This window comes from Mobula hypostoma, chromosome 6, assembly GCF_963921235.1.
Source record: "Mobula hypostoma chromosome 6, sMobHyp1.1, whole genome shotgun sequence".
Classification (NCBI taxonomy): domain Eukaryota; kingdom Metazoa; phylum Chordata; class Chondrichthyes; order Myliobatiformes; family Myliobatidae; genus Mobula; species Mobula hypostoma.
The window spans coordinates 84,138,796-84,166,118 of NC_086102.1; the positions used below are offsets into that span (position 1 = coordinate 84,138,796).

Here is a 27,323-nt window from a genome sequence, read left to right on the forward strand (position 1 = left end):
ACAGAGTTCCCTGTGACTTCTGCAAGTGCTAACAAATAGCTTGATTCCTCACTGCTGGTTATATCACCTCTAAAGTTCTTGGCACGGATTAAAGCTTTAACACAGGATGAATGGGGCATAGTCCTCCTGGAAGTCTACACCTTTTATAGAAAATAAAATGTAATTTAATATATCACCTTCTTTTTTAGCCACACAAGGGTTTTCTCTCTGTTATACTTATAAAACTTTCGATCACCCATTCCTGAGGAAAAAAAGGCAAAACAAGACTAAATGAAATTATGAGTATGCCAGGGATAACAGAAGAAACAAATATACAAAAGTATGCTGGCAAACAAAGTCATTTGCACAGAGTTGTGATCTTTAAAAGGTTCCTTCATTTAATCCAGGACACAGCTGGACAATGCAAATACCTATGGCAGGATATTGTTTATCGACTGGAGCTCAATACTTAACACTCATTCCTACAGTCCTGATTGAAAAGGTACAGAACCTAGGCCTCTGTACCTCCTTCTGCAACTGGATCTTTGACTTCCTAACCGGAAGAACACAATCTATGTGGATTAATAATAACATCTCCACCTTGCTGGCAGTTAATAAGGGTGTACAGGAGTGAGATATACCAGTTAGTTGAGTGGTGTCGCAGCAACAACCTTGCATTCAACGACAGCAAGACCAAACAGCTGATTGTGGACTTCAGGACAGATGAGAGAGTGAGCAATTTCAAGTTCCTGGGTGTCAGTATCTCTGAGGACACAACATATTGATGCAGTTATAAAGAAGGCAAGACAGCAGCTATATTTCATTAGGAGTTTGAAGAGAATAGGTTTGTCAACTAAAATACTCGAGAATTTCAACAAATGTACCGTGGGGAGCATTCTGACTGGGTGCATCACCATCTGGTATTGGTGATGTTGGTGGGGGGGGGGCGGGGGGAGGAAACTGCACAAAATCAAAATAACTTGTAGAAACTTGTGAAATTAGTGAGCACTATCATGGGTACCAGAGTCCATTGTATCCAAGACATCTTCAAGGAGCGGTGCCTTAGGAAGGCAGCTTCCATCATTAAGGACCCACCATCCAACACATGCCCTCCTCACATTGTCACTGCCACAAAGGTAGGTACAGAAGCCGGAAGGCCCACTCAGTGATTCAGGAATAGCTTCTTTCCCTCTGCTATCTGATTTTGAAATGGACATTGAGCCCATGAACACTACCTCACTACATTTTTATTTCTGCAAACACGAGGAAATCTGCAGATGCTGGAGTTTCAAGCAACACACATAACAGTTGCTGGTGAATGCAGCAGGCCAGGCAGCATCTCTAGGAAGAGGTACAGTCGACGTTTCAGGCCGAGACCCCTCCTGACAAAGGGTCTCGGCCCGAAACGTCGACTGTACCTCTTCCTAGAGATGCTGCCTGGCCTGCTGCTTTCACCAGCAACTTACATTTTTATTTCTGTTATTTTGCACTAGTTATTTTAACTTAACTATTTAATAGATATATATTATTATACACACATACACTTAATATAACTCAGTTTTTTTATCTCTATATATATATTTATCATTGTACTGCTGCCATAAAGTTAACAAATTTAATAACCGGGGGGAGGAGAAGATGGCAGCCCAACGCAGCTCGCAGCGGCCACTCGTGGTGATGTCTGTTATTTGTCAAGTAGGGTGCTGTGCACAATCCTGATTTGATGGAGATGGACATGAGAGCACAGAGGAACACCTGGTGAACTTCTGAAATGCGTGCTTCGCTGCTGCTGCTACTGTGTGGTCCAGAATCTCCGCAGAAGGCCCTGAGTCCTTGGCTTTGTTTGTTGCTCAGTGGCCGGGGCGGGGTCGAAGTGCTCGGCAGAGGATGGTGCTCTGTGTCGGAGGCTCGAAGTTTTGGGACGGACTCAGAGTCCGCTGCGGTCGGGTGCTTCCAATGGTGCTGCATCGGCAAGTTGGCAGCGCTTGGTGGTTCACGGCAGGGAGAGTTTCTCCCTTCTGCCGCCTGCGTGAGATGATGAGTCTATCGGGACTTTGAGACTTATTTTTGCTGTGCCCATGGTCTGCTCTTTATCAAATTATGGTACTGCTTTGCACTGTTGTAACTACAAGTTTTAATTATGTGGTTGTCAGTTTTAGTCTTGGTTTGTCCTGTGTTTTCTTGTGATATCATTCCGGAGGAAAGTCGTATCATTTTTTATTGCATGCATTTCTAAATGACAATAAACGAGGACTGAGTGTCCTCATAATCTAAAACAAAAAATTCACCACATATGTTGGTGATATTAAACCTGATTCTGATTATGTATGTATTAGTCTCCCACACACACTTAGTATTTTTGGCACAAGGAGGAAATCTCTACAGATTTTCCTTCTAATCTGTTGGCATTCAAATCTTACCTCCCACCACCACTTCCAAAGTAACAGAGATGTGAACAGGAGGCTAGGCTGTTTCTGCATTGTTTTCAGATTGGTTCCACATGCACTTGCTGCAGGGAATTTGTTCACAACATAATCCCACACAAACAACGTGATCAAGTCCAGATGATCTTTCAAAATGATTTGGCAAGAGGAAATAGATGTTCGCTATACAATAGGAAGAACTTCCATGTACTTCTTTAAAATACTGGATATCCTGCATGCTCCTGAAAGGGCTGCGTTTACTGTCTCAATGGGCAAACAGATCATCTGACAGTATAATACTCTCTCAATATTAGACAGCAGTGGAACCTTAGGTTATGTACTCGGGTCCCTAGTAGGGGGCTGGAACCAAAAACATCTGATTCAGAAGCAAGGGTGTTACTATTCAGTCAGGCTGATATCATGCATGGGTTTACATCACAACATCAAATAATGTATCTGTTTCACCCCATTAAAATCACCACACCGATCACAGAAGTATTTGACCCAAATCCAGTCATGCATCACAGAGCTGCTATACCTTGACAACACTGACCGGAAGACACTAATTCATGTAATCAGGAAACGTTCAACCTTTCTAAAGTAGTCACTGACATTTACAATTGGGGAAAATCACCAGGCCCAAAGAACAACTGCTGAGTGTGTACTGCTGGGGCCAGGAAAGAGCAATGAAGATAAATGAAATTCTCTCAGTGTAGTCAAAAGGAGGAGGGTTTAGGGAGTTACAAGTAGTTCTGGGTTTCCAGTGCTCTACCTTTCTCATCAGTGACATGATGGAGTGATTCCAAAGTTCTTGGACATTTCAGTAGACTGGCACATGCAGGAAATTCTTCATCCTTTATTACTTGATCGGCTGGCTCAAATTTTCCTTGCTGGGGGAAAAAGGCAACATTTTATTTTATTGTAATGAAGAATAAAAACTACTAACTAAAATCACAATCTTGGAATGAAATTAATAATTGTTTGCTACAAGTTTCTACAAAACATGGAACAATACATGTTTTGTGCAAGTATTTGCTAATATTAGAAAAATCATCATCACCATTTTAGGTCCTTGTGGTTCCTATCAAATTTTGGAATATTCTTCATTTCAGCATTTCATAGTCAAATATTGACATAGTAGTCATCTAGTACAGGAAAACACCTCACCTTTTCATTGGCATTAATAAAGTATGGCAGTACCAGAAACAGTGGATCCAGGGGAGTAACAAAGAGAAGCCTTCCATCTTGAAAGAGAAAGAATAGAAATTAACATCATTTAACTCACCATTGCTCGTCATTCAATCATTTCCTTCTGCAATCAAATGCACTTTTAACAAACGCAAGAGTCAGGTTTATTATCACTGACTGATGCCATGAAATTTATTTTTGTGACAGCAGTACAGTGGAAGGCATAAATGACTAATGCAAAAACAGAATAGTGAGGCAGCGTTCATGGGTTTCAGGGATCGTTCAGAATTCTGACGACAGGGGAGAAGCAGCTGCTCCCAAAACGTTAAGTGTAGGCCTTTGGCAAAGTTGATTGAAGCACAGAGCACTTGAGTTTATACTGAATGGCTCCTTTAAGCCCAATAGTTGGGACGAGTAGCAAACAACTCAGCCAGGGTTATACAGCACGGAAACAGGTCCTTCAGCCCAAATGATCCGAACCAACCAAGGTGCCACAGCTAAGCTAGTCCCATTTGCCAGTGATTGGCCCATAACCTTCTAAACCTTTACATCTATTACATGTCCAATTCATGTACCCATCCAACTGTCTTTTAAAGGTTGTTATTGCACCCGCCTCAACTACTTCCTCTGGCAGCTCATTCCACATAGTTATACCACCCTTACTGTAAATAAAAGTTGCTCCTCAATTTGAAGTACGGATCACAGCACGCCCCCTAGAGACTCTCCCATACCGCCTCAATGTCTCCTCTCCTGGTTGGCTGCAACAGGAGACCCGCACAGCTTCAGCCTAGTCCCCATCACAACTGAGGCAACGCAGCACCCCTGCCAGTCTCGCCAATGAACCAGTGAACCAGGATTGCAGTATTCTATGTTACCAATGTCTAACGTTGTCTTGCAAACACAAGAGAAAAACATCCAAGACAATCACACACACTGCGCAACATCCAATGGTGCATGACAAGTCCGGCAAAAACACAACAATGTTATGTAATAAGTCCAACTCCATCACTATTGAGCAACTTGCTTACGGCAGCGTTCCCCAACCACGGGGCCGCAAAGCATGTACTAGCGCGAGGAACTGATAAGAGTCAGCTGCATCTTTCCTCATTCCTTGCCACGCACTGTTGAACTTGAACATAGGGTTGCCAACTGTCCCATATTTGCCGGGACATCCCGTATATTGGGCTAAATTGGTTTGTCCCATACGGGACTGCCGTTGTCCTGTATTTCCCCAGCTAAGGTAGAGTGCTCCTATGAAACCATTCGTGCCGAAATGGCATAAAGCAAAGAAGCAATTACCATTAGTTTATATGGGAAAAAATTTTTGAGCGTTCCCAGACCAAAAAAATAACCTACCAAATCATACCAAATAACACATATATCCTAAAATAACAGTAACATATAGTAAAAGCAGGAATGATATGATAAATACACAGCCTATATAAAGTAGAAGTAATGTATGTGCAGTATAGTCGGGAAGATGAAGGCAAAACCGATTTGTAGGAGAAAAAAATCGGCACATACACGCATTCGCACGTCACGCATGCGCACACAGGTGCCCGCGCAAGGCTTCATGGTCACGGTAATCTTTCCTGGGGCAAACACAAGTGTCCCGGGATTTGACTGCTACTTTTGTCCCTTATTTGGGAGTGAGAAGGTTGGCAGCTCTAACTGTAAAAGACGTGTTGAGGTGAGTTTAACCCCACTTGAACACCGGGGGGGGGGGGGTGGAGGTCGGCCGGTCCGCAAGAATATTGTCAATATTAACCTGGTCCGTGGTGCAGAAAAGGTTGGGGACCCCTGGCTTATGGGATAGTACTGCTGTACTTGATATTCTTAGTAACCAGCAGTGACTTGTGATCTTTAAAAAAAAGACAAGATGAACAAATACAACTTTGATTGGACCCAAAGTGGCCACTGCACCTGAGTGCACCAGCATCTTACTGAAAACTTAACTAAGTTCCTCAGTAAAAGCAGTGACTCACATTAATATGTCAATGAAAATACTGTTAATATTGCCAATGCAAGATTTTTCAGACAGTTAAAAGTTTCAGAAATGGAATTCTAGAGTTTCAGAACCTCTATCTGGATTTTTATGCTTTGATCTAGTCACTAACCAATCGCTTTCAATATTTTCTAGTTCATCTCTTAAGTCGACACATTTTTGCCTCCAAATTGAGCTCCTTTGTAAAATTAATTGCATTTCAAAATTACCCAAAAAATGTGCTGCAACATTTCCAAAATTCAGTTTTTCTAATGCTACAGTGTCTGCATACTTTACGAATGTTGCAGTTTCTTCAAATGACCTGAATTTAGTGAATCTTGAAGAAAATTATTCAATAGTTGAACCAATAATGCTCAAAAATTGCATTGGAAGACTCTGAATGCATTTTTTCCCCAAAAATTTCACTATCAGTCCAGTGTTTATAGGTTTGAGGAATACTTCAAAGTGTTAAATTCACCATCCTGCTTGAATACTTCCAGTATGATTTCAAAGACTTTTTATATTATCAAACATAACATTAAGTGTTCTGCCAGATCCCTGCAATTTGGTGAAGTCATTTAAAAATGAGAAATGGGCAAAAAAAAACATCAGTCTACAAATCCACACAATGCCATAATTCTTGACAAGAAATTTTTTCATTCATTAAAATCAATTTTCATCAAAACACTCAAATTGTAAAAGGAAAGGATGTCTAAGCCGAAGAACACAGTTGTACACAAGTCATCCTGTACACACCAAATTCACCTCACTAAGTAATTTCTGAAAGTTTTTTTTCCTTAAAGCAGACTCAGAAATAAAATGAATTGCCTTCTTTACAATTTTTATTACTTCAAGTTTCTTAAGGCCAGCTTTTGTACACAAAGCCTGTTCATCTACTATATAGTAAAAAGCCTATTTATCAGCCGATGTCCAAGATACTTTGCAAACAGATTGACAAAACCGACCTCACTCACCATTTTAGTTCACCATCAGTTGTCATGGAGACTATTCTTTGAAAGGTTAACTTGTAGACCAATCAATTATTTTACGTATTCAACCAGTGGTGTGTTAGGGTAATGTTACCAGGTTAATCATTCTTCACATATTTTATCACCCCTGCAAACTCAACTGACAGAAGATAAAAATCACGCTGCCAAATGGCCCGATCATTTACTATCCAAATACAGCTAGCCCTCCTTATCCACGGGGGATTGGTTCCGAGACCCCCCACAGATACCAAAAAACGCGGATGCTCAAGTCCATCATATAAAATGGCGTAGTATTTGCATATAACCTACACAAATCCTCCCGTATACTTTAAATCTTCTCTAGACTACTTAGAATATCTAATACAATGTAAATGCTATGTAAATAGTTGTTATACTCTATTGCTTAGGGAATAATGACAAGAAAAAATGCTCAAACGAGTGCTGGAGAGAGAACTTCCGGGTTTCCCCAATTCGCGGTTGGTTGAATCCATGCACACGGAACCCGCAGATAAGGAGGGCCGACTGTACTGATCAGGTCTGTGAGGATTTCAAACACATCATCCAACATCATGTGTTTTCACAACCATCTAGCTGGCACCATTTCCTGTGAAATAATATTCGCTGATCATTTGACTGTAAAGATAATCATTATGTATTCTTCTATTATGGTTGGGATTTAAAGAATCAACTTTGGCATGTGCCATCTTGGGCATGCTTGCCATTTGTTCACACTGCTGACTAGATGTTCTGCTACTGTGAATTCTCAACAGACCTTCAAAATAACTGTGCCTTCCGTGCACCAAATACAATGGAAAACTGTATTCTTATACTGTATTGCAAAAAAAAATTTACTGGCTAAATTAGTATAGTTATTTTTACAAATGTATCATGCAATGTAATCATAATAACAAATGAAGAGCCATAAAAATACTTAACAAGAATACTCACCACGCTGAACAGACTGACCAATAAACCAAGAATGATAGTCTTCATCAAAAGCCTTCACTTCATAAACCTGCTTGCAATCACTGCTAAAAAGGTACAAGGCAGCACTTCCTGAAAAAGATAGAGAAAAATTAAATACACTCAAAGCTCTGTTCAGTGTTGTAACAGTGGTAGAAATCAGGAGACCCAATCAAATGTGATGACACTCAGTTCAAATACTGACCAGCAGCAAAACCAAAGCACCGCAGACAAAAATCCAGACAATTAGCAGAAAATGCTGGAAGCACACAAAAGCACAAATAGACAAAAACAGAGATAGAAACAGTACTGAGGTTTCAAGTCAGTGAACAAGTTTAAGATAATGATCCAAAGAGCCAGAAGGAGATGAGAAGTTTTAAGAAAAGTGAAGAATCATGATTTGTTATATATTGAGTGTCAGGAGCAAAATAAAATCAACAGTAATGTATAGGGGGAAAAGTGAAAGTGCACCATTGACTGGAAAGTACAACAAAGTTGGGACAAAATAGGCAACTTTCAGCTGAAGTGTTGGGGTAAGGATTGCAGTTCAGATTGCACTGTCAGAAAGTATATGGGATTGGAGAGACAATAGATAGACAACAGACAATAGGTGCAGGCGTAGGCCATTCAGCCCTTCGAGCCAGCACCGCCATTCACTGTGATCATGGCTGATCATCCACTATCAGTATCCAGTTCCCACCTTATCTCCATAACCTTTGATTCCACTATCTTTAAGAGCTCTATCCATCTCATTTTTGAAAGCATCCAGAGACTTGGCCTCCACAGCCTTCTGCGGCAGAGCAGTCCATATATCCACCACTCTCTGGGTGAACAAGTTTTTCCTCAACTCCATTCTAAATGGCCTACCCCTAATTCTTAAACTGTGGCCTCTGGTTCTGGACTCACCCATCAGTGGGAACATGCTTCCTGCCTGCAGCATGTCCAATCCCTTAATAATCTTATATGTTTCAATAAGATCCCCTCTCAGCCTTCTAAATTCCAGAGTATACAAGGCCAGTCGCTCCAATCTTTCAACATATGACAGTCCTGCCATCCCGGGAATTAACCTTGTGAACCCACGCTGCACTCCCTCAACAGCAGGAATGTCCTTCCTCAAATTTGGAGACCAAAACTGCACACAGTACTCCAGGTGTGGTCTCACCAGGGCCCTGTACAGCTGCAGAAGGACCTCTTTGCTCTTACACTCAATTCCCCTTGTTATGAAGGCCAGCATGCCATTAGCTTTTTACACTGCCTGCTGTACTTGCATGCTTGCTTTCAGTGACTGATGTACAAGAACACCTAGATCTTGTTGTGCCTCCCCTTTTCCTAACTTGACTCCATTTAGATAATAATCTGCTTTCCCATTCTTACCACCAAAGAGGATAACCTCACATTTATCCACATTAAACTGCATCTGCCATGCATCTGCCCACTCACCCAGCCTGTCCAAGTCACCCTGCATTCTCATAACATCCTCCTCACATTTCACACTGCCTCCCACCTTTGTGTCATCGGCAAATTTGTTAATGTTACTTTTAATTCCCTCATCGAAATCATTAATATATATTGTAAACAGCTGCGGTCCCAGCACTGAACCCTGTGGTACCCCACTGGTCACCACCTGCCATTCCGAAAGGGACCCATTAATTGCTACTCTGTTTTCTGTCAGCCTGCCAATTTTCAATCCATGTCAGCACTCCGCCCCCAATACCATGTGCCCTAATTTTGCCCACTAATCTCCTATGTGGGACTTTATCAAAGGCTTTCTGAAAGTCCAGGTACACTATATCCACTGGCTCTCCCTTGTCCATTTTCATAGTTACATCCTCAAAAAAATTCCAGAAGATTACTCAAGCACGATTTTCCCTTCATAAATCCATGCTGACTCGGACCAATCCTGTTACTGCTATCCAGATGTGTCGTAATTTCATCTTTTATAATTGACTCCAGCATCTTTCCCACCACCAATGTCAGGCTAACCGGTCCCTGTTTTCTCTCTTCCTCCCTTCTTGGAGAGGGACAACATTAGCCACCCTCCAATCCACAGGAACTGATCCTGAATCTATAGAACATTGGAAAATGATTACCAATGCATCCACGATTCCTTAAGTACCCTGGGATGCAGACCATCAGGTCCCAGGGACTTATCAGCCTTCACACCCAATAGTCTATCCAATACCATTTCCTGCCTAATATAAATTTCCTTCAATTCATCCATTACCCTAAGACTTAAGACCTTAGCACTTACCCCATCAGAATACCACTGTCTACTATACTGCAGTCCAACCACTTAAACTCAACTTACTAGCTTCTGTCCTTAAGCTAACTGTTTATCCAGGGATTCTACAGTATCAAATGAGAGCATCAAGTAACTAGTGTAGTAGATAAGGCTTAGGATAATTCAAGTGAAGTGAAACACAGAAAACCTACAGAACAATACAAGCCCTTCAGCCCACAAAGCTGCAACAAACATGCCCCTACCTTAGAACTACATAGCATTACCCATAGCCCCCTAGTTTTCTAGGCTGCATGTATCCATCTAGGAGTCTCTTAAAAGACCCTATCGTTTCCACCTTCACCACCGCCACAGGCAGCCCATTTCAGGCACTCACCACTCTCTGCATAAAGAGCTTACCCCTGACATCTCCTCTGTACCTACTTCCAAGCACCTTAAAACTGTACCCTCTCATGCTAGCCATTTCAGCCCTGGGAAAAAGCCTCTGACTAACCACATAATCAATGCCTCTCATTTTGTACACCTCTATCAGGTCACCTCTCATCCTCCGTCACTCCAAGGAGAAAAGGCCGAGTTCACTCAACCTATTCTCATAAGACATGCTCCCCAATCCAGGCAACATCCTTGTAAATCTCCTCTGCACCCTTTCTATGGTTTCTACGTCCTTTCTGTACTGAGGCGACCAGAATTGAGCACAGTACTCCAAGTGGGGTCTGACGGGGGTCCTATATAGCTACATTACCTCTCAGCTCTTAAACTCAATCCCACGACTGATGAAGGCCAATGCATGGTATGCCTTCTTAACCACAGAGTCAACCTGCGTAGCGGCTTTGATTGTCCTATGGACTCGGACCCCAAGATCCCTCTGGATCTTAAGAAATTAAACGATAATCAGAGTATGTTAGAAATGTACAGAGTATAGAAACATAAGATTTGACCTCTAACTAGAGCCAGGGAAAATAAAGCAGACACACTATTAATAACAAGGTAGATGAGCTGAAAGCACAAATAGAAATAAGTAGGGTGTAATCTGTTTAGCCTTTATAGGGAGGTAGTTATAAATAGACTGAGGCCTTGAATTCAAAATTCTACAATACTTCACTTATAATTCAGAGTAAATGTATTATCAAAAAGTACGTTTGTCACCATACAATACCGAGATTTATTTTCTTATGGGTATTCACAGTAGATACGAAGAGATACAACAGAATCAATGAAAAACTATAAAGGCAGAAACAACCAATATGCAAAAGAAACTGTACAACTACAGAAAATAAACAGATGCATACATAATATTGAGACATGAGTGGTATAGTCCAATAGATACAAGACATAGGCAAGATGGAGGAGTGGAGAGGTAGCTCTAATTTAGGATAAAAGCAGGAGGGAGAAAGGAACTTAGCAGAATCAGATAGGATGGAGTTAAAAAAATAACAAGGCAGAAAACATTGACAGACATTGTCCTTCAACCCCCAATGTAATGATAATGTAATATAACGATCAAAGGAACATCTACTATAGTAATACAATAATTATGAGGGAACCTTAACTGACGTACTGACTGCATAAGTCAAATCAGAAGCAATCGTGCAAAGGGAGACAAACTTATCTTTTGTACATAGGATGACTTTCTAAATCAGTACTGAGCACCAAATGAGAGAACTAGCCACCTTAAAACTGGTATAATGCAATGAGTCAGTGTTAATGAATAATGCTGCAGTCAAGGGGATTTTAGGGGAGAGTGGTCATAATAAAATAGAAGTTTTTATTAAAAAGCAAATTGATTTCATTCAATCCAAATCAAGGTTTTAAATTTAAACATGCACTACAAGTCATCGGTTATGTATTGTCAATGATATGTTGGAGAGCAACATTTAATTCTATGAAGAACATTAAAACGTGATAGAAAACATGCAATGGTTCATGTTTAAACAATAAATAGTTTAGAATATGTACATTTATTTAAAACATAAAAAATCCAACAAGACACACACACAAAATGCTGGAGGAACTCAGCAGGCCAAGGCAGCATCTATGAAAAAGTGTACAGTCGACATTTCGGGCCAAGACCCTTCAGCCGGACTGGAGAATTAAAAGGTTAGGGGTGGGGTGGGGGGGGCGGGAAGAGGAGGGAGAAATACAAGGCGATAGGGTGATGTAAAGAGCTGGGAAGTTGATTGGTGAAAGAGATACAGGACTGGAGAAGGGGGGAAGTCTAAAAGGACAGGACAGATGGCCATGAAAGAAAGGTGTGGGGGGAAAGGAGGACCAGACGGAGATAAGATGAGAGAGGATAAGGGGGATGGGGAATGGTGGAAAAGGGGCAGGGTGGCATTACCGGAAGTTCGAGAAATAGATGTTCATGCCATCAAGTTGGAGGCTACCCAGACAGAAGATAAAGTGTTGCTCCTCCAACCTGAGTGTAGCCTCATTGCGACAGTAGAGGAGGCCATGGATAAGCACATCGGAATAGGAATGGGAAGTGGAATTAAAATGGCTGGCCACTGGGAGATCCCACTTCTTCTGACAGACGGAGTGTAGATGCTCGGCGAAATGGTCTCAAAATCTACGTCGAATCTCATCGACATACAGGAGGTCACACCAGGAGCACTGGACAGTCAAGTGGCTTAAGCATGTTAAGCCCATTCAGTTTGTGCATACACACACACACACACACACACACACTTGTGTTCTTCCCAGCATCCTACATTTGAACGTCATAACTGGACCTACTATTAAAATTCATTTTTATACTTCAGCATACCAAAAAGAGTCATTTGTTTAGCTACAGTGGTCAAACAGGAAAAGATCTCATAGATCTGTTGAATTTGGCATTAGCTTAAGTAAACCCCACTGGATTTCATTGAAACCTAGTGTCAAATATAACAGACTAATGCCAGAAGAAACTGGCACAGCAGCCAGTTTGGGTCCGCAGCAATACAACAAATTTCACATCAATGATAACAATTCTGCTTCCAATTGTCAGTGGATTGAACAGTTTGTTAAGAGGAAATGAAATCCAGAGTTGAGTTTTAAGGATGAGAAATTTTAAATTTAGGTATTGATTAAATCAGAAGCTGGTAAATTATTGAGTCATTATGGAACAGAAGTGGGCCAACAATCCCAATTCCATCCAGTGTGTTTCAGCACCCAGAACACAAAGAAGCTTACTAACTGACTCATGAAACAAAGAACACCCATTTAGATCACATCACAGAAAGCGGGAGGCCAGCTGGGAATGCACTGAAATAGTCAAGCCTGGAGGCAATATCGTAGATTTAGGTTTTAACAGCAAGCTGAGGCAGATTCAGTGTCAGAATGTTACCATAATAGTAGAAATAGATAGTAATAGTCACATATTTACATAGTTCAATCAAAAAGCAAAACGCAGATGCTGTACATGTGAAAGGAAAACAAATTAATACTGGAAATACTCAAGAGGATTTGGCCAGCTTTGGACGAAGAAACAAAGATAACCTGATGAGGTGTCATTGAGCTGAAATGTTAACTCTACTTAACTCTCAATAGATGATACTCTAATGCAATGACTACTTTTAACGTTTTTTTCTCCCAGAAGATCAGGCATTGCTAGAACAAAACAAAATTTTTCCATTCCCAACTACCCTTGAGAAGGTGGCCACGAGCCATCTTTACCAAGCTACAGTCTTTCTGGTGAAGGTAATCCCACAGTGGCGTCGAGGAGTTTCAGGAGTTAAGAGTGGCAATAAAAGTGTTCAAAGTTTTGAAATCAACACTGCATGTTCCATGCAGTGGAATCTTGACCTTCATTAGTCAGGGCATTGAATATATGAGTTGGGACACTGCATTACAATTGTACAAGTTGTTGACAAAACCACACATACACATTCTTTCTCTCTCTCTCCTTTTTCTCCCTCTGTCCCTCTCACTATACCCCTTGCCTATCCTCTGGGTTTTTTCCCCCCCTCCTCCTTCTCCTTCTCCTTGGGCCTCCTGCCCCATGATCCTCTCATATCCCTTTTGCCAATCACCTAACCAGCTCTTGGCTCCATCCCTCCCCCTCCTGTCTTCTCCTATCATTTTGGATCTCCCCCTCCCCCTCCCACTTTCAAACCTCTTACTAGCTCTTCCTTCAGTTAGTCCTGACGAAGGGTCTCGGCCCAAAACGTCGACTGTACCTCTTCCTAGAGATGCTGCCTGGCCTGCTGCGCTCGCCAGCAACTTTGATGTGTGTTGCTTGAAGTACTGTGTACAGTTTTAGTTATCTATGTATAAAAATGTGGTTAAACCAGAAAATGAGCCAAAAACATTTATGAGAATGTTTCATGGAGTAGAGGGCTTGAGTTATAGGGAGAAGTTGGTCAGGTTAGGCTTTTATTCCACTGAAAGTAGGAGAATAAGAGAACTTTATACAAATTATGAAAGGGACAGATAATGTGGAGTGTAACAGTCTTTTCCCCAGGCCAAGGGAGTCCAAAACAAGGGTACATTGATTCAGGAAGAGCGGAAAGATTTAATAGGGACCTGAGGGGTAACCTTCAGCAGTCAGAGGGTGGTGAATATATGGATAAAGCTGCCAGAGGAAGTGGTTGAAGCAGGTACTGTAGTATCATTTAACGAGCACTTGGATAGGTATGTGTAAGGTCACTCGTCTTGAGTGCTACTGCTACCATGTAACCCAGCACTATCTGTCACATGGTCGGGTGGTCGGTGACTAAACTGGCTCCCCCTCCAGGCTTGCCTGGTGAGGAGGGTGTCTAGACACCCTGCAGGATGAAAAACAAGACCTGTCAAAGGACGGATGAACTCTCGTAGGGTCAACGGCCATCTTGCAAGCATGTGCCATGAAGTGCGGAAAGGGCATCCCTTGCATCGAAGCTTGGTCTGGCCATTCACTGCAACAGAACTTCCCCCAGCCGTCTTGGACCCCACCATGCCACTGGATCCGGGAGGGATGTCGAGAGGGTGGGTCGGGACCTGTGCAACCCCCTACTCACCTAAAATCCACTCACACACATGCTGTTCCTTTCTGAGGAGTGGGGTATAAACCCCACTAACTGACTGAAAGGAACCATCATCATCCTATGGGATGGATAGTGAGTGAGAGAGAGCGAGAGGGAGACTTAAGAGGGACATGGGCCGAACACATGAAATTGGGAGTAGCTGAGTGCACACTCTGATTGGCATAGACTGTTTGATATAGCACGGGCCTGTACCCGTGCTATATCGCTCTGACTCCATTTGCAAACAATCATATTCCTATTTGCCAGCTGCCCCTGCCTTTCTTTGATGTAGACTTCACAGGTTTGAGAGCTGCTGTCAGTGTAGACTTTAAAGTAACTTTAATGTACTTTGTAACTGGTACGTACTGTAGATATTGTGCACTCTGGTGGAGGAAGTGCATGTGAAATAAACAATGGTAATGGCTCAATCTTTCAAATCTGTAGGATAAAACAGAGCTCCTTCAAAACTAGAATGCTGACAAGCAGTGTAGTTATTCAGAGATCTCTGTCTCTCTCTAGCTATCCATCCCACAGGATGATGATGGTTCCTTTCAGTCAGTTAATGAGGTTTGTTATAGGATACCCCACTCCTCAGAAAGGAACAGCATGTGCGTGAATGGATTTTAGGTGAGTAGGGGGTTGCACAGGTCCAGACCCACCCTCTCGACATCCCCTCCCAGATCCAGCAGCATGGTGGAGTCCAAGACAGCTGGGGGAAGTTTTGCTGCAGTGAATGACCAGACCAAGCTTCAATGCAAGGGATGCCCTTTCCGCGCTTCACGGCACGTTTGCTAGATGGCTGTTGACCCTACAAGAGGGTTCATCCACCCTTTGACAGGTCTTGTTTTTTTGTCCTGCAGGGTGTCTAGCCTCCCTCCTCACCAGGCAAGCCTGGTGGGGGAGTTGGTTTAGTCACCGACCACTCAACCATGCGACATGTAGTACTGTGTTACATGGTATCAGTAGCACTCAGACGAGAGTTATTCAGAGATAACAGAGTGATGAAGAGAGGAGCCCTGATGGTCATCAGTACAAGTGGGAATTGATGCTGTTTTGGATGACATCACTGAGGGGCAGCAAGTGGAAGAGAACCAGGCAGCCAAGAACTGATCCTTGTGGGAAGTTAGAGGCAAATATGCAAGTCTAGGAACGAAGCCATTGCACGCAATTCTCTGGCTATGTTTGGCTGGAGGGGAATTGGAATTAAGAAAGTGCAGGTCCACTCAGGGGTGGATGAAGATAGAGGGCTGTCAAAAGGACAAAGTTGTAATCAGCCAGGTCAAACGTTGACATCTCATATTCCTGCCACAGATGCTGCTGAACTCAGAGTTCCTAGAGCAGATTGTTTCATGCTCCAGATTCCAGTATCTGCAGGCTCTGTTGTCACCACTGGAAACTTGGTGAGAAAGATACAAACAGTACTTCATGGATTTTGGAGGTAACAGTAGGTTAAGAATTATTTGCAAATCCCTGGCAAATTGCCTTTGCATTCTCTTTAACATAATCACATTTTTCCCCTGCAGTGTAGCGACCATAAAATATGCCACACTCAAGCTGGTGCCCTAATGAACTCTACAGACAATTCTAACATAATCTCCTTGCTCTGAAATTCTATGATTTACCTAACAAATGCAGGAACCTCTAATTCCTTTTTCATCATCTTATTCACCTGCTCTACTGCCCTTAAAAACCTGTGAATGTAGACTTCCTCTCCATTTCTAGTATTCTTCCATTGACTACACACTCCCATGTCTGTTGTTTCTACTCAAAAGCTTCACCACAAACCTCTCTAGGTTAAATTTTTTTGGTTACTTTTCTACTCAACTGACCAAACCATCTGTATCTTTCCGCAATCAAAAAGCTTTCTTCTTACCTGTCAGCTACACAGCCAATTTTTATATTGACATACTTCTTCATCATGCTCCATATATTTTTATAACTCTCGAATGCAAATTACTGAGTGAAAGAGACTAAGTATCAACAGTACTTGGTCCCCATGGAACAATGGTCATAATCTTCCAATCACAAAGTCAACCACTGAGATAGATTTGAATCCATTTGGATACTCACCCTCAGATTCCATGTGCCTTTACATTTAAAAAAAAACCCTGCCACACTGAACCTTGGCACAAAACCTTTGAAATCCAAACTACATTGACTGTACTGCCCCCAATGACCTTTGTTGTTATCTTCTTGAAAAGTTTGATGAAAGTGCTCAGATATCATTCCTTAAATAAATCCATTCTGTAAGAGTTCGTTTAATCTAATGCCTTTCTAAAGGTGGTCTACATTATCCTTCATAAATTGGCCAAAACTGAAGACAAGCTAACTGACCCATTTACTTTGTTTATCCCTTCCTACCTTTTTAAAAGCAGTTAAATCAGGAGCCAATCATCAAGTCAGCATAACTCCTGTCATCAGGTGTCATCAAAAAAATTATGGTCAGAGTTTCTACAAATTTCTTCCTTGGTTTTTTAAGTCAGCCTTGGGCATATTTCATCCGTTCCTGGTGACTTATCCATTTACAAAGTGTTAAACCTCCTAATACTTCAACTATTCAAAAAAGCAGCTCACCACCACCACCTTCTCCAAAACTAATGAGGGATAAGGAATAAATAATACTACAATACCCAAATTCCATCCTCCTCCATGTGAATACTTAACACAAAACTTCCCTTTCTATTATCCTCACCCCATCCATTACTTCACAAAATTGTTCCTCAGTTTTACTATTTCCCAATTTGGTAAAAAAGTGCTTCAAAATATTTACTAGTAAATTTCCATCTTCCACTTAGGTTAAGCTTTTTTTTGGTCAGAATAAGTTCTGTTTGGTTCTTCCCTGCCACCTCAATTCAGCCCATACACTGCAACCATCCTGCACCTTTGAAAATTCAGTTAGAAACATAGAAACACAGAAAACCTACAGCACAATACAGGCCCTTAGGCCCACAATGCTGTACCAAACATGTACTTACTTTAGAAATTACCTCAGGTTACCCATAGCCATCTATTTTTCTAAACTCCATGTACCTATTCAGGAGTCTCTCAAAAGACCCTATTGTATCCGCCTCCACCACTGTCGCCGGCAGCCCATTCCACGCACTCACCACTCTCTGCGTAAAAAAACTTACCCCTGACATCTCCTCTGTACCTACTTTCAAGCACCTTAAAATTGTGTCCTCTCATGTTAGCCATTTCAGCCCTGGGAAAAAGCCTCTGACTATCCACATGATCAATGCCTCTCATCATCTTGACCACCTGGCGTTCACACCACAAAAACGCCAGGTTGTACAGGCGGCTTAAAAGCTCAGATCTGACAGGGAAGTTACAGGCTACTGTTTGCAGTGATTGTTTTTGAGGAAAAGAGTGTTTAATAAAGTTTTTAGTCGTTTTGTTCGCTGCCCACAAGTTGTCACTGTGCTTCACCGGCACCATCTTAAACCTCTTCCCTCACATTTGTCAGTGTGGTAAAATGTTCCCTAAAAAAAATTTTGGAATTGAATCCCTTTTTTTTACATTGGTTATATTCTGGTTAGTATTTGGGTTACTAAAATCCTTCAATATAATTATTATTGCCTTACTGATTCTGCACTAATCGGAAATTTGTTCTAGAATTTCCCTCAATAGTTGAGGTCAAATGACATTGCCTTTGCTCCCTTCTATTCTTTACTTCAGCCCACAATCTCATCTAACATCCCTTGTCACAGAAGTCATTGCTTCTTGGACCAATATTACCAACCATGTATTTTTAATCCCACTCTCCAATTAATCTGAAAACAGGGAATGCTAAGCAAGATTTCCGGTTCCATTTATGCCACATTCCTAGAATTGCTATAACATCATACACAAGGATATGCTGATGGGATTCACTGAAAAGAGGTGGGGGGAAAAAAAATCTGGTGTAGAACACAAGCCATGGCATAGACCAGTTGAGGGAATAGTAAGCTGCTCATGTGCTGTTAATTCAATCATTTCTATACAATAAAGATTCATTTTGATCAGTGCTCACCTGCAAATCAACTGAACTTATTGGTTCTATGATCCTTAATACCGAAACTTAGCAATAAATCCACTAGTTTGGTCCACCATCCAAAGAATGCATTCACTCCACAAAGGCCAAGTATTTTTCAAACATAGTTATTGATGTTATGTAAGCTATTACATAAAATTATTATATTAGAACTATGATACACTGGCTAAACTGCCAGTGCTGCAATTCATTGTTTTGGGACATTTCTTTAACCACTGAATTTTTTTCCTTTATCTGCAGTCACCTTTCCCACAAACCTCAGTTACACTCTGATACTTACCTGTTTTAGGATTGCGAAGTTTAGTAAAAACAGGACCAGAACCTCTCTTCTTTGGTGCATCGATAGCAGACTCTGAAACAGGAAATGAAAACCAAATATATTAAAAAATGCAAATGCTGGAAACCTAAATAAAAAATAAAATGCTGGAGACACTCAATAGGTCAGGCAGCATTATGGAAAGAGAAACAGAGTTAACAAGTCATGTTGAAGATCCTTCATTACACTTTTCAGTCTGAAATCTTAATCCTGTTTCCCTTGCCACAGATGTTGCCTGCCCTGCTGAATGTTTTTAGCATTTTTTTGACATTATTCTAAAATTGGAAAGCCAGAGGAATAAAAGCAAACATAAATGAATAGGCTGCATCAAGAAACACAATTTAACCTTTTAATATAGAACATGTATTTTGTTGTTGCACCCAGCGACAGCCAACGTATAACCCATTATCTGTAAACATTTTTTAAAAAAATCCTTTCCAATTTAAATGTGCTATCTTTGAGGTTTCGAAAAGTATAGAAACAACTGACTCTCTTTAATCCCAGGAAAACCAGACAATGCTTTGTTAGAGCTTAAGTGAAGCTGGTGACATAAGCAACTTACTGTATACAATTTCAGTTCATTTTCTTTTGAGTTCTTTACATTTTCTGTTCTCATATTGGTATTACTGAAGTATAACCCAACTTAATTTTCACTTCAGATACTCTTTTTTTTAAGACAAGTAGATGAGCAGATTTTAAATTCTACTTGCAACAAAGTAACTATTACAAACAAGCATTTCCAGCCTTACCAGTTTGACTTAATGAGGATTGATAAAAAGCAAATTAGTAAAAGGGAATTCTTCATTCCTTCCGGCACAGAGGACAGTGTTTCAGATCAGTTAGCAAATTTCAAACCACAAGAAACAAAAAAAGCTCAAAGCTACTGATTAACATTGATTAATTTTGTGTTTGGATCATTTTGCATTTATTGCTTGTAAACTTGCTGCCTATCACTTCAGCTACTGACTCACTTCCTTCAAGATCTGAGATTCCGGAACATACAGTTCCATTTCTTACAGCACATTTTGAAGAAATTTCTCATGAGCTTCATAAATTCAAATTTCCTTCCAATGATAAAAGATGTAGCCAAAGGAAACTCCAGTTACTAAGGAAAATAAAACCTAGCTGTGGACATTGGTTTAGTAACAGAACAGTACATCAGTTCACCAACATTGACACCAAAAGACGTCAACCAGTTAGACACAGATGTGATTGATCTAAATGTTATTTTCAGAAATTGAAGCTATTTCACAAGCCAATTTTCAAGGAAGCATTTCAGATTACTGATGTTCTGAAAACAATTATCTTCATCCCTTAAGCCTTCATTTTTTCAAAGCAGCTGAAGTCAGCTAATTCCAGAATTTACTGATTATCAGACCTGTGATACAGTGAATGTAAAAAAAGTTCTATAACAAATCACCAAAAAAATCTCAAGTTTTCAATTTCTCTCACTGCCTTCTCTCCTGTTGAAGAATTTTTCACACTTTAATACTAACAGAGAATTTCCTTAGAAAAGGAAAATAAAATCAAGCTCCCATTTTGTGAAACCAGCTTGGCACCTACAAGGTGAACATAAAAAAACAGAGATATACAGCACAGAAACAGAACCTCCCAGTCCACCTCATCCATGTTGACTGCGACACTTGAAATGAACAGATTCAACTTGAAATTAATTACGTGCTGGGCAAAACGCCATATTTCTGTGGTGTTGTTAAGTGCTTAAGAGGTAAATGATAAAGTGACAACTCTTCTTGCTGCACTACAGCAATAATGTGAATACTGGAATTCCTCCAGCATGTTTCCCCAACAAGGAAAACACTGCAGAAGTTTGGGGAGGTGTTAAATTTCAGTGCAAGGCCGGTTGATCAAAAACCATGGATTCCCAAATCTGCCTACTAGTTTCAAGGCCAAGTATTGGTTAAATAGAAAAATATGCCCATATTGCTGTGTACCAAGAATATGTCAGTCAAGTTTGTCATTTCTGGTTATACATGTATATGACATATATAACCATATAATGCATCTTGAGATGAGATGTTTCCATATTAAATAACCTTTCAAGCCAAGTCTCAATCAAAAAAATCGCTCCTAGCATAAACTCTATGGCTCATTATCTTGGTTTAAGCCATCTGTCTGTTTGGAACAGGAGCAGTCCCATTTCTTGTTATGTAATGCAGCAGCTTCATAAAAGTTTAATTAGGCCACGGCCGTTATTGCTGGTTGCCCCTTTATAAGGAGGATACAAAGGTTTTAAAGAGGGTGCAGAAGAGAATGCTGTCTGGGTTAGAGCATGCACTATAAGGAGAGGGTGGATAAACTTGGGCTGTTTCCTCTGGAGCAACAGAGGCTGAGGGGAGACCTGATATTAATTTACAAGAATGAGAGGCAGAGATAAACTGCTGGTATATTTTCTCCAAGGTTAAATAGTCTAATACTAGAGGGCATACATTTAAGGTGGAATGGGGAAATAAGTTCAAAGGAGATGTGTGGGGTAAAGTTCCCCAGTACAGATGCCTGGAGCGTGCTGGAGTAGTGGAGACAAGAACAATAGAGACATGTGAGAAGCTCCTATATAAGAACATGGATATGCAGAGTGAACACTGGGGAGGGAGAATTAATTAATTTAAACACAAAATAATCTGCAGATGCTGAGGTGAAAGCAACACTCACAACACGCTGGAGGAACTCAGCAGGTCGGGCAGCATCCGTGGAAACGATGAGTCGACGTTTCGGGCTGGAAACCTTCATCAGGACTGTAGAGGGAAGGGGCAGAGGCCCTATAAAGAAGGTGGGGGGAAGCCTATTCCTTCTTCACCTTTCCTGCCTATCTCCTCCCTGCTTCCCCTCCCCTACCCCTTTATCTTTCCCCTTACTGGTTTTTCACCTGGAACCTACCAGCCTTCTCCTTCCCACCACCCCCACCTTCTTTATAGGGCCTCTGCCCCGTCCCTCTACAGTCCTGACGAAGGGTTCCAGCCCGAAACGCCAACTCATCGTTTCCACGGATGCTGCCTGACCTGCTGAGTTCCTCCAGCGTGTTATGAATTAATTTAATTAGTTCAGCACAACACTATTGTACTGTTTTACATTCTATTTGGTTTCCCCGATTGGGTCATTGAGCATAAAAATTGGAAATTCACGTTGCAAAACATGTTCAAGAAACAAGTGTTTGATTCATGACCCTAATCACTAGAGATTAGCAACACTATGACCAATTTGATCATTCTGCACTAAAACAGGTATTGCTACCATTCTAAGTGTTCTTTCATGTAAAAATTGTTTTCCTTGTGAGATCTGCTTATGTGATGCTACATACCTGTGATGCTTCAAATAAAAATTTCCACTGCACCTGTGCATACACATTTGTGAATATGACAATAAACTCAGTTTTGACTTTATAAACGATTAGTTAGGTCACATTTGAAGTTCTGCGCACAGCTCTGATTGCCACACTACAGAAAAGTCGCAAGACTTTCAAAGGGTGCACAAGAGGTTCCCTTGGATTGGAATGTATTAGCCAAGGTTAGAGAAGCTTCGATTGTTTTCTCTCCACATCGAAGACTGAGGGGTGACCTCAGAAATATACAAATTTATGAGATGAGTAGTTCAGATTTACACAATCAATTACCCCTCCCATCTCCCACCAGAATAGAAATCCAACTCCCACCAGAGTGGAAATCCAACCCCCCCAACTCCCACCAGTGGAAATTCACCCCCCCAACTCCTCCCAGAGTGGAAATCCAACCCCCAACTCCCACCAGAGTGCAAATTCATCCCCTCAACTCCCACCAGAGTGGAAATTCATCCCCCCAACTCCCACCAGAGTGGAAATCCAACTCCCACCAGAGCAGAAATCCAATTCACCCCCAACTCCCACCAGAGTGGAAATCCAAACCCCCCCCCAACTCCCACTGGAGTGGAAATCCAACCCCCCTCCCAACTGATACCAGACTGAAAATCCAACCCCCCCCCAACTCCCACCAGAGTGGAAATCAACCCAACTCCCACCAGAGTAGAAATCCAACCCCCCCCAGAGTAGAAATCCAACCCCCCCAACTCCCACCAGAGGGGAAATCCAACCCCCCAACTCCCACCAGAGGGGAAATTCACACGCCCCCAACTCCCACTAGAGTGGAAATCCAACTTCTCCCCCAACTCCCACCAGAGTGGAAATTCACCCCCACAACCCCCACCAGAGTGGAAATCCAAACCCCCCCCAACTCCCACTGGAGTGGAAATCCAACCCCCCTCCCAACTGATACCAGACTGAAAATCCAACCCCCCCCCCAACTCCCACCAGAGTGGAAATCAACCCCCCAACTCCCACCAGAGTAGAAATCCAACCCCCCCAGAGTAGAAATCCAACCCCCCCAACTCCCACCAGAGGGGAAATCCAACCCCCCAACTCCCACCAGAGGGGAAATTCACACGCCCCCAACTCCCACTAGAGTGGAAATCCAACTTCTCCCCCAACTCCCACCAGAGTGGAAATTCACCCCCACAACCCCCACCAGAGTAGAAATCCAACTCGCCCCCAACTCCCACCAGTGGAAATTCACCCCACCAACTCCCACTAGAGTGGAAATCCAACCCCCCCAACTCTCCCCAGAGTAGAAATCCAACCCCCCCAACACCCACTAGAGTGGAAATCCAACCCCCCAACTCCCACCAGAGTGGAAATTCACCCCCAGCAACTCCCACTAGAGTGGAAATCCAACCCCCCAACCTCCACCAGAGTAGAAATACAACTCCCCCCCAACTCCCACCAGAGTAGAAATCCAACTTGCCAACTCCCACCAGTGGAAATTGACCCCGCCCAACTCCCTCTAGAGCGGAAATCCAACCTCCCCCAACTCTCACCAGAGTAGAAATCCAACTCCCACCAGAGTAGAAATTCACCCCACCATCTCCCACTAGAGTGGAAATCCAACCCCCCGACTCCCACCAGAGTGGAAATTCACCCCTACAACTCCCACCAGAGTAGAAATTCATTCCCAACTCCCACCAGAGGAGAAATCCAACTCCCACCAGTGGAAATTCACCCCTCCAACACCCACTAGAGTGGAAATCCAACCCCGCCCCAACTCCCACTAGAGTGGAAATCCAACTCCCACCAGAGTAGAAATCCAACTCCCCCCCAACTCCCAGAGTAGAAATCCAACTCCCCCCCAAAGTGGAAATTCACCCTCCCCCAACTTCCACGAGAGTGGAACTCCAAACCCCACCCGCAACACCCACTAGTGTGGAAATTCAACTCCCACCAGAGTAGAAATCCAACCCCCCAACTCCCACCAGAGTGGAAATTCACCCCCCCCAACTCCCACTAGAGTGGAAATCCAACCCCCCAACTCCCACCAGAGTGGAAATCCACCCCTACAACTCCCACCAGAGTAGAAATTCACTCCCAACTCCCAGAGTAGAAATCCACTCCCAACTCCCAGAGTAGAAATCCAACTCCCCCCCAACTCCCACCAGTGGAAATTCACCCCCCCAACTCCCACCAGAGTAGAAATCCAACTCCCCCCCTCAACTCCCACCAGAGTAGAAAACCAACTCCCCCCCAACTCCCACCAGAATGGAAATTCACCCCCCCAACTCCCACTAAAGTGGCAATCCAACCCCCCAACTCCCACCAGAGTAGAAATCCAACTTCCCCCCCAACTCCCACCAGAGTGAAAATTCACCCCTCCAACTCCCACTAGAGTGGAAATCCAATCCCGCCCCAACTCCCACTAGAGTGGAAATCCAACTCCCACCAGAGTAGAAATCCAGCTCACCCGCAACTCCCACCAGAGTGGAAATTCACCCACCCCCAACTCCCACTAGAGTGGAAATCCAACCCCCCTCCAACTCCCACTAGAGTGGAAATCCAACCCCCACTAGAGTGGAAATTCACTCCCCCAACTCCCACTAGGGTGGAAATCCAACCCCCCAACTCCCACTGGAGTGGAAATTCACCCCACCAACTCCCACTAGGGTGGAAATCCAACCCCCCGACTCCCACCAGAGTGGAAATTCACCCCCGAACTCCTACTAGAGTGGAAATCCAACTCCCACCAGAGTAGAAATCCAACTCCCACCAGAGTGGAAATTCACCCCAACTCCCACTAGAGTGGAAATCCAACCCCCCCAACTCCCACCAGAGTGGAAATTCACCCCAACTCCCACTAGAGTGGAAATGCAACCCCCCAACTCCCAGAGTGGAAATCTTCCCCCCCCAACTCCCAGCAGGGTGGAAATGTCAAATAATGGAGTGCATAATAATACTAGAGGGGATGTTTAATGATGTACAAGTTAACTATTTTTTAAATTACTACATGGTAACTACCACAGAGATACAATAGCAGTGTTTTAGAAGGCATTTAGACAGACATTGACATTAATATGAACAGGAAAGGAAAAAGATGGAAACAAAGTACAGCACATACCACCAGACCAGACTCAAGGACTATCCCTACTATTAGACTCCTGGACAGATCTCTCAAACGCTAAAAGATGAACTCTTGATTTCCCAAATCTCTCATTAGGGGTCTTGCACTCCATTTGTCCACCTGCATTGCACTTTCTCTGTAACTGCAACATATTTTGTTTTGTCTTTTTGTTTTGCCACTCCATGTAGTTTTGGTTATTGGGGGCAGAGATCCGTCTCTACCAAAGAAGGTGTAAGGTGCTCCTTCCCTCTGCTAGCCCATAGGTCACCCTTGGACAAGGTGTAGCACCTGCTTTGTCCCCCCCTCCCCCCAAACAGGGTCATGTGAAGCCACAGGAACAGGCACTGTATGATCGTATGAACGGCCGGTGCATATTACAAGTCCCGGTTATGCTACCACTTTCGCTAGGAAGACAATCTCTGATGAGTATTGTTAGTTGCTGGGGTCACCGGTCCTGTAGCTTTGCTCAGAAGGCTGCAAAGGCACACCACTTCTGCAGAAAAATGTGCCATGAACACTCATGGTCACGGAAAGACCACAGTCGCTCACATCACACGACAAGGTACATAACAGACAAACTCCAAGTGCATTGCATGATCTATCTGGAAAGCAAGGTTTTTCACTATATCTCAGTGCATGCGACAATAATAAACCAGCACCAATCATAGTTAGTCCAGACATGGTCGGCTGAAGGCCCTGTTCGCATGCTGTACTGTTCCACATCAAGTTGTGCAGACTGAGTGAATAACTGAGGATTGGTGACAGCAGGTAGGGTGCGGGCAAATGAAATACAGCAGGGAAACTGTTGGACAGATAATGGGGAAAAGTGTAACAGATGATCGGGGGAAGAGAGACGTGAGTATTGGGCTAACGAAGAGGCAGATACCTGGAGGAACTCATTGGCTGGGGAGAAGTATAGACAGCGAAAGTACAGTCATTCCCTGGATTGGGAAGCTGGTGCTGAGGGCCACGGTGAAGAACGGGAGTGCACCTGACCGGGCCGTGGGGGGGCTTAGTGAGGACAATCCCGGGACACAAATACCACCGGGATATCCCGCTCCAAGCAGAGCGAAACCTCTCGACTTTACAGCGCCTGCTCTGGGACGGCCGCGCACGCGTACTGGTATCGCCGATCGGTTCGGACCACAGGTTCCCCCCGGGTCCCTCAGGCAGCCAGCGCGGTTCAGAGCCGAAACGGCACCCGCCTGGGAGCTGGGAGGACGCCCAGGCCGTTCCATGTTTAGCCGGCGCCATTCACTCCTTACCTGGGGCAAGCACCACCCACTGGTCCGGGGTCGAGGTCGGCGCACGGCTCTTCTTGCCGGGCATCTTGCTGCGCGCCTACTCCGACCTGTCCGGGCCCGCCCGCCCGACCGCCAGCCAATGACACCGCTCCGCCCCGCCCCGCCCCGCCCCGCCCGGCCCGGCCGCCAGCCAATGACACCGCTCCGCCCCGCACGGCCCGCCCGGCCGCCAGCCAATGACACCGCTCCGCCCCGCACGGCCCGCCCAGCCGCCAGCCAATGACTCCGCCCCGCCCGGCTCGGCTCACCGCACGGGCAGGGGGGAACCCAGTCACAGCCACTTGAAGCGGTAGAAAGGCCTCCCCACGGAGTCGCGAGCAGGCTAGCCAGACAAACTCCGAGCGTATGAATAAAACTGAATAAGAGAAGAGTCGGCCTCTCGGCTTCTCCAGTATAATAAAAAGGCCTACCTCCGCCCACCCCGACCCGACCCCGTCCGTTTGGTGCAGTCCTCCTTCAAGGGACACCGTCCTTAAGGCGCTGCCTCAGCAACTC

At 43.4% G+C, this 27,323-nt stretch overlaps 1 protein-coding gene across 2 annotated transcripts in view; it reads right to left on the reverse strand.

The window, feature by feature from the left end:
* The window catches only part of rnaseh2b (ribonuclease H2, subunit B), a 59,565-nt gene extending 32,664 nt beyond the window's left edge, over positions 1-26,901 (reverse strand). For both annotated transcript variants that reach the window (XM_063051103.1, XM_063051102.1), the window contains exons 1-6: positions 26,790-26,901; positions 19,058-19,129; positions 7,512-7,619; positions 3,570-3,646; positions 3,175-3,292; positions 177-241 (exon numbers count right to left, since the gene is read on the reverse strand). In XM_063051103.1, coding sequence (XP_062907173.1) covers positions 177-241; positions 3,175-3,292; positions 3,570-3,646; positions 7,512-7,619; positions 19,058-19,129; positions 26,790-26,853 — 504 coding nt within the window. In that variant the 5' untranslated portion in view covers positions 26,854-26,901. The remainder of the gene's footprint in view (positions 1-176; positions 242-3,174; positions 3,293-3,569; positions 3,647-7,511; positions 7,620-19,057; positions 19,130-26,789) is intronic.
* Positions 26,902-27,323: the final 422 nt, after the last annotated feature.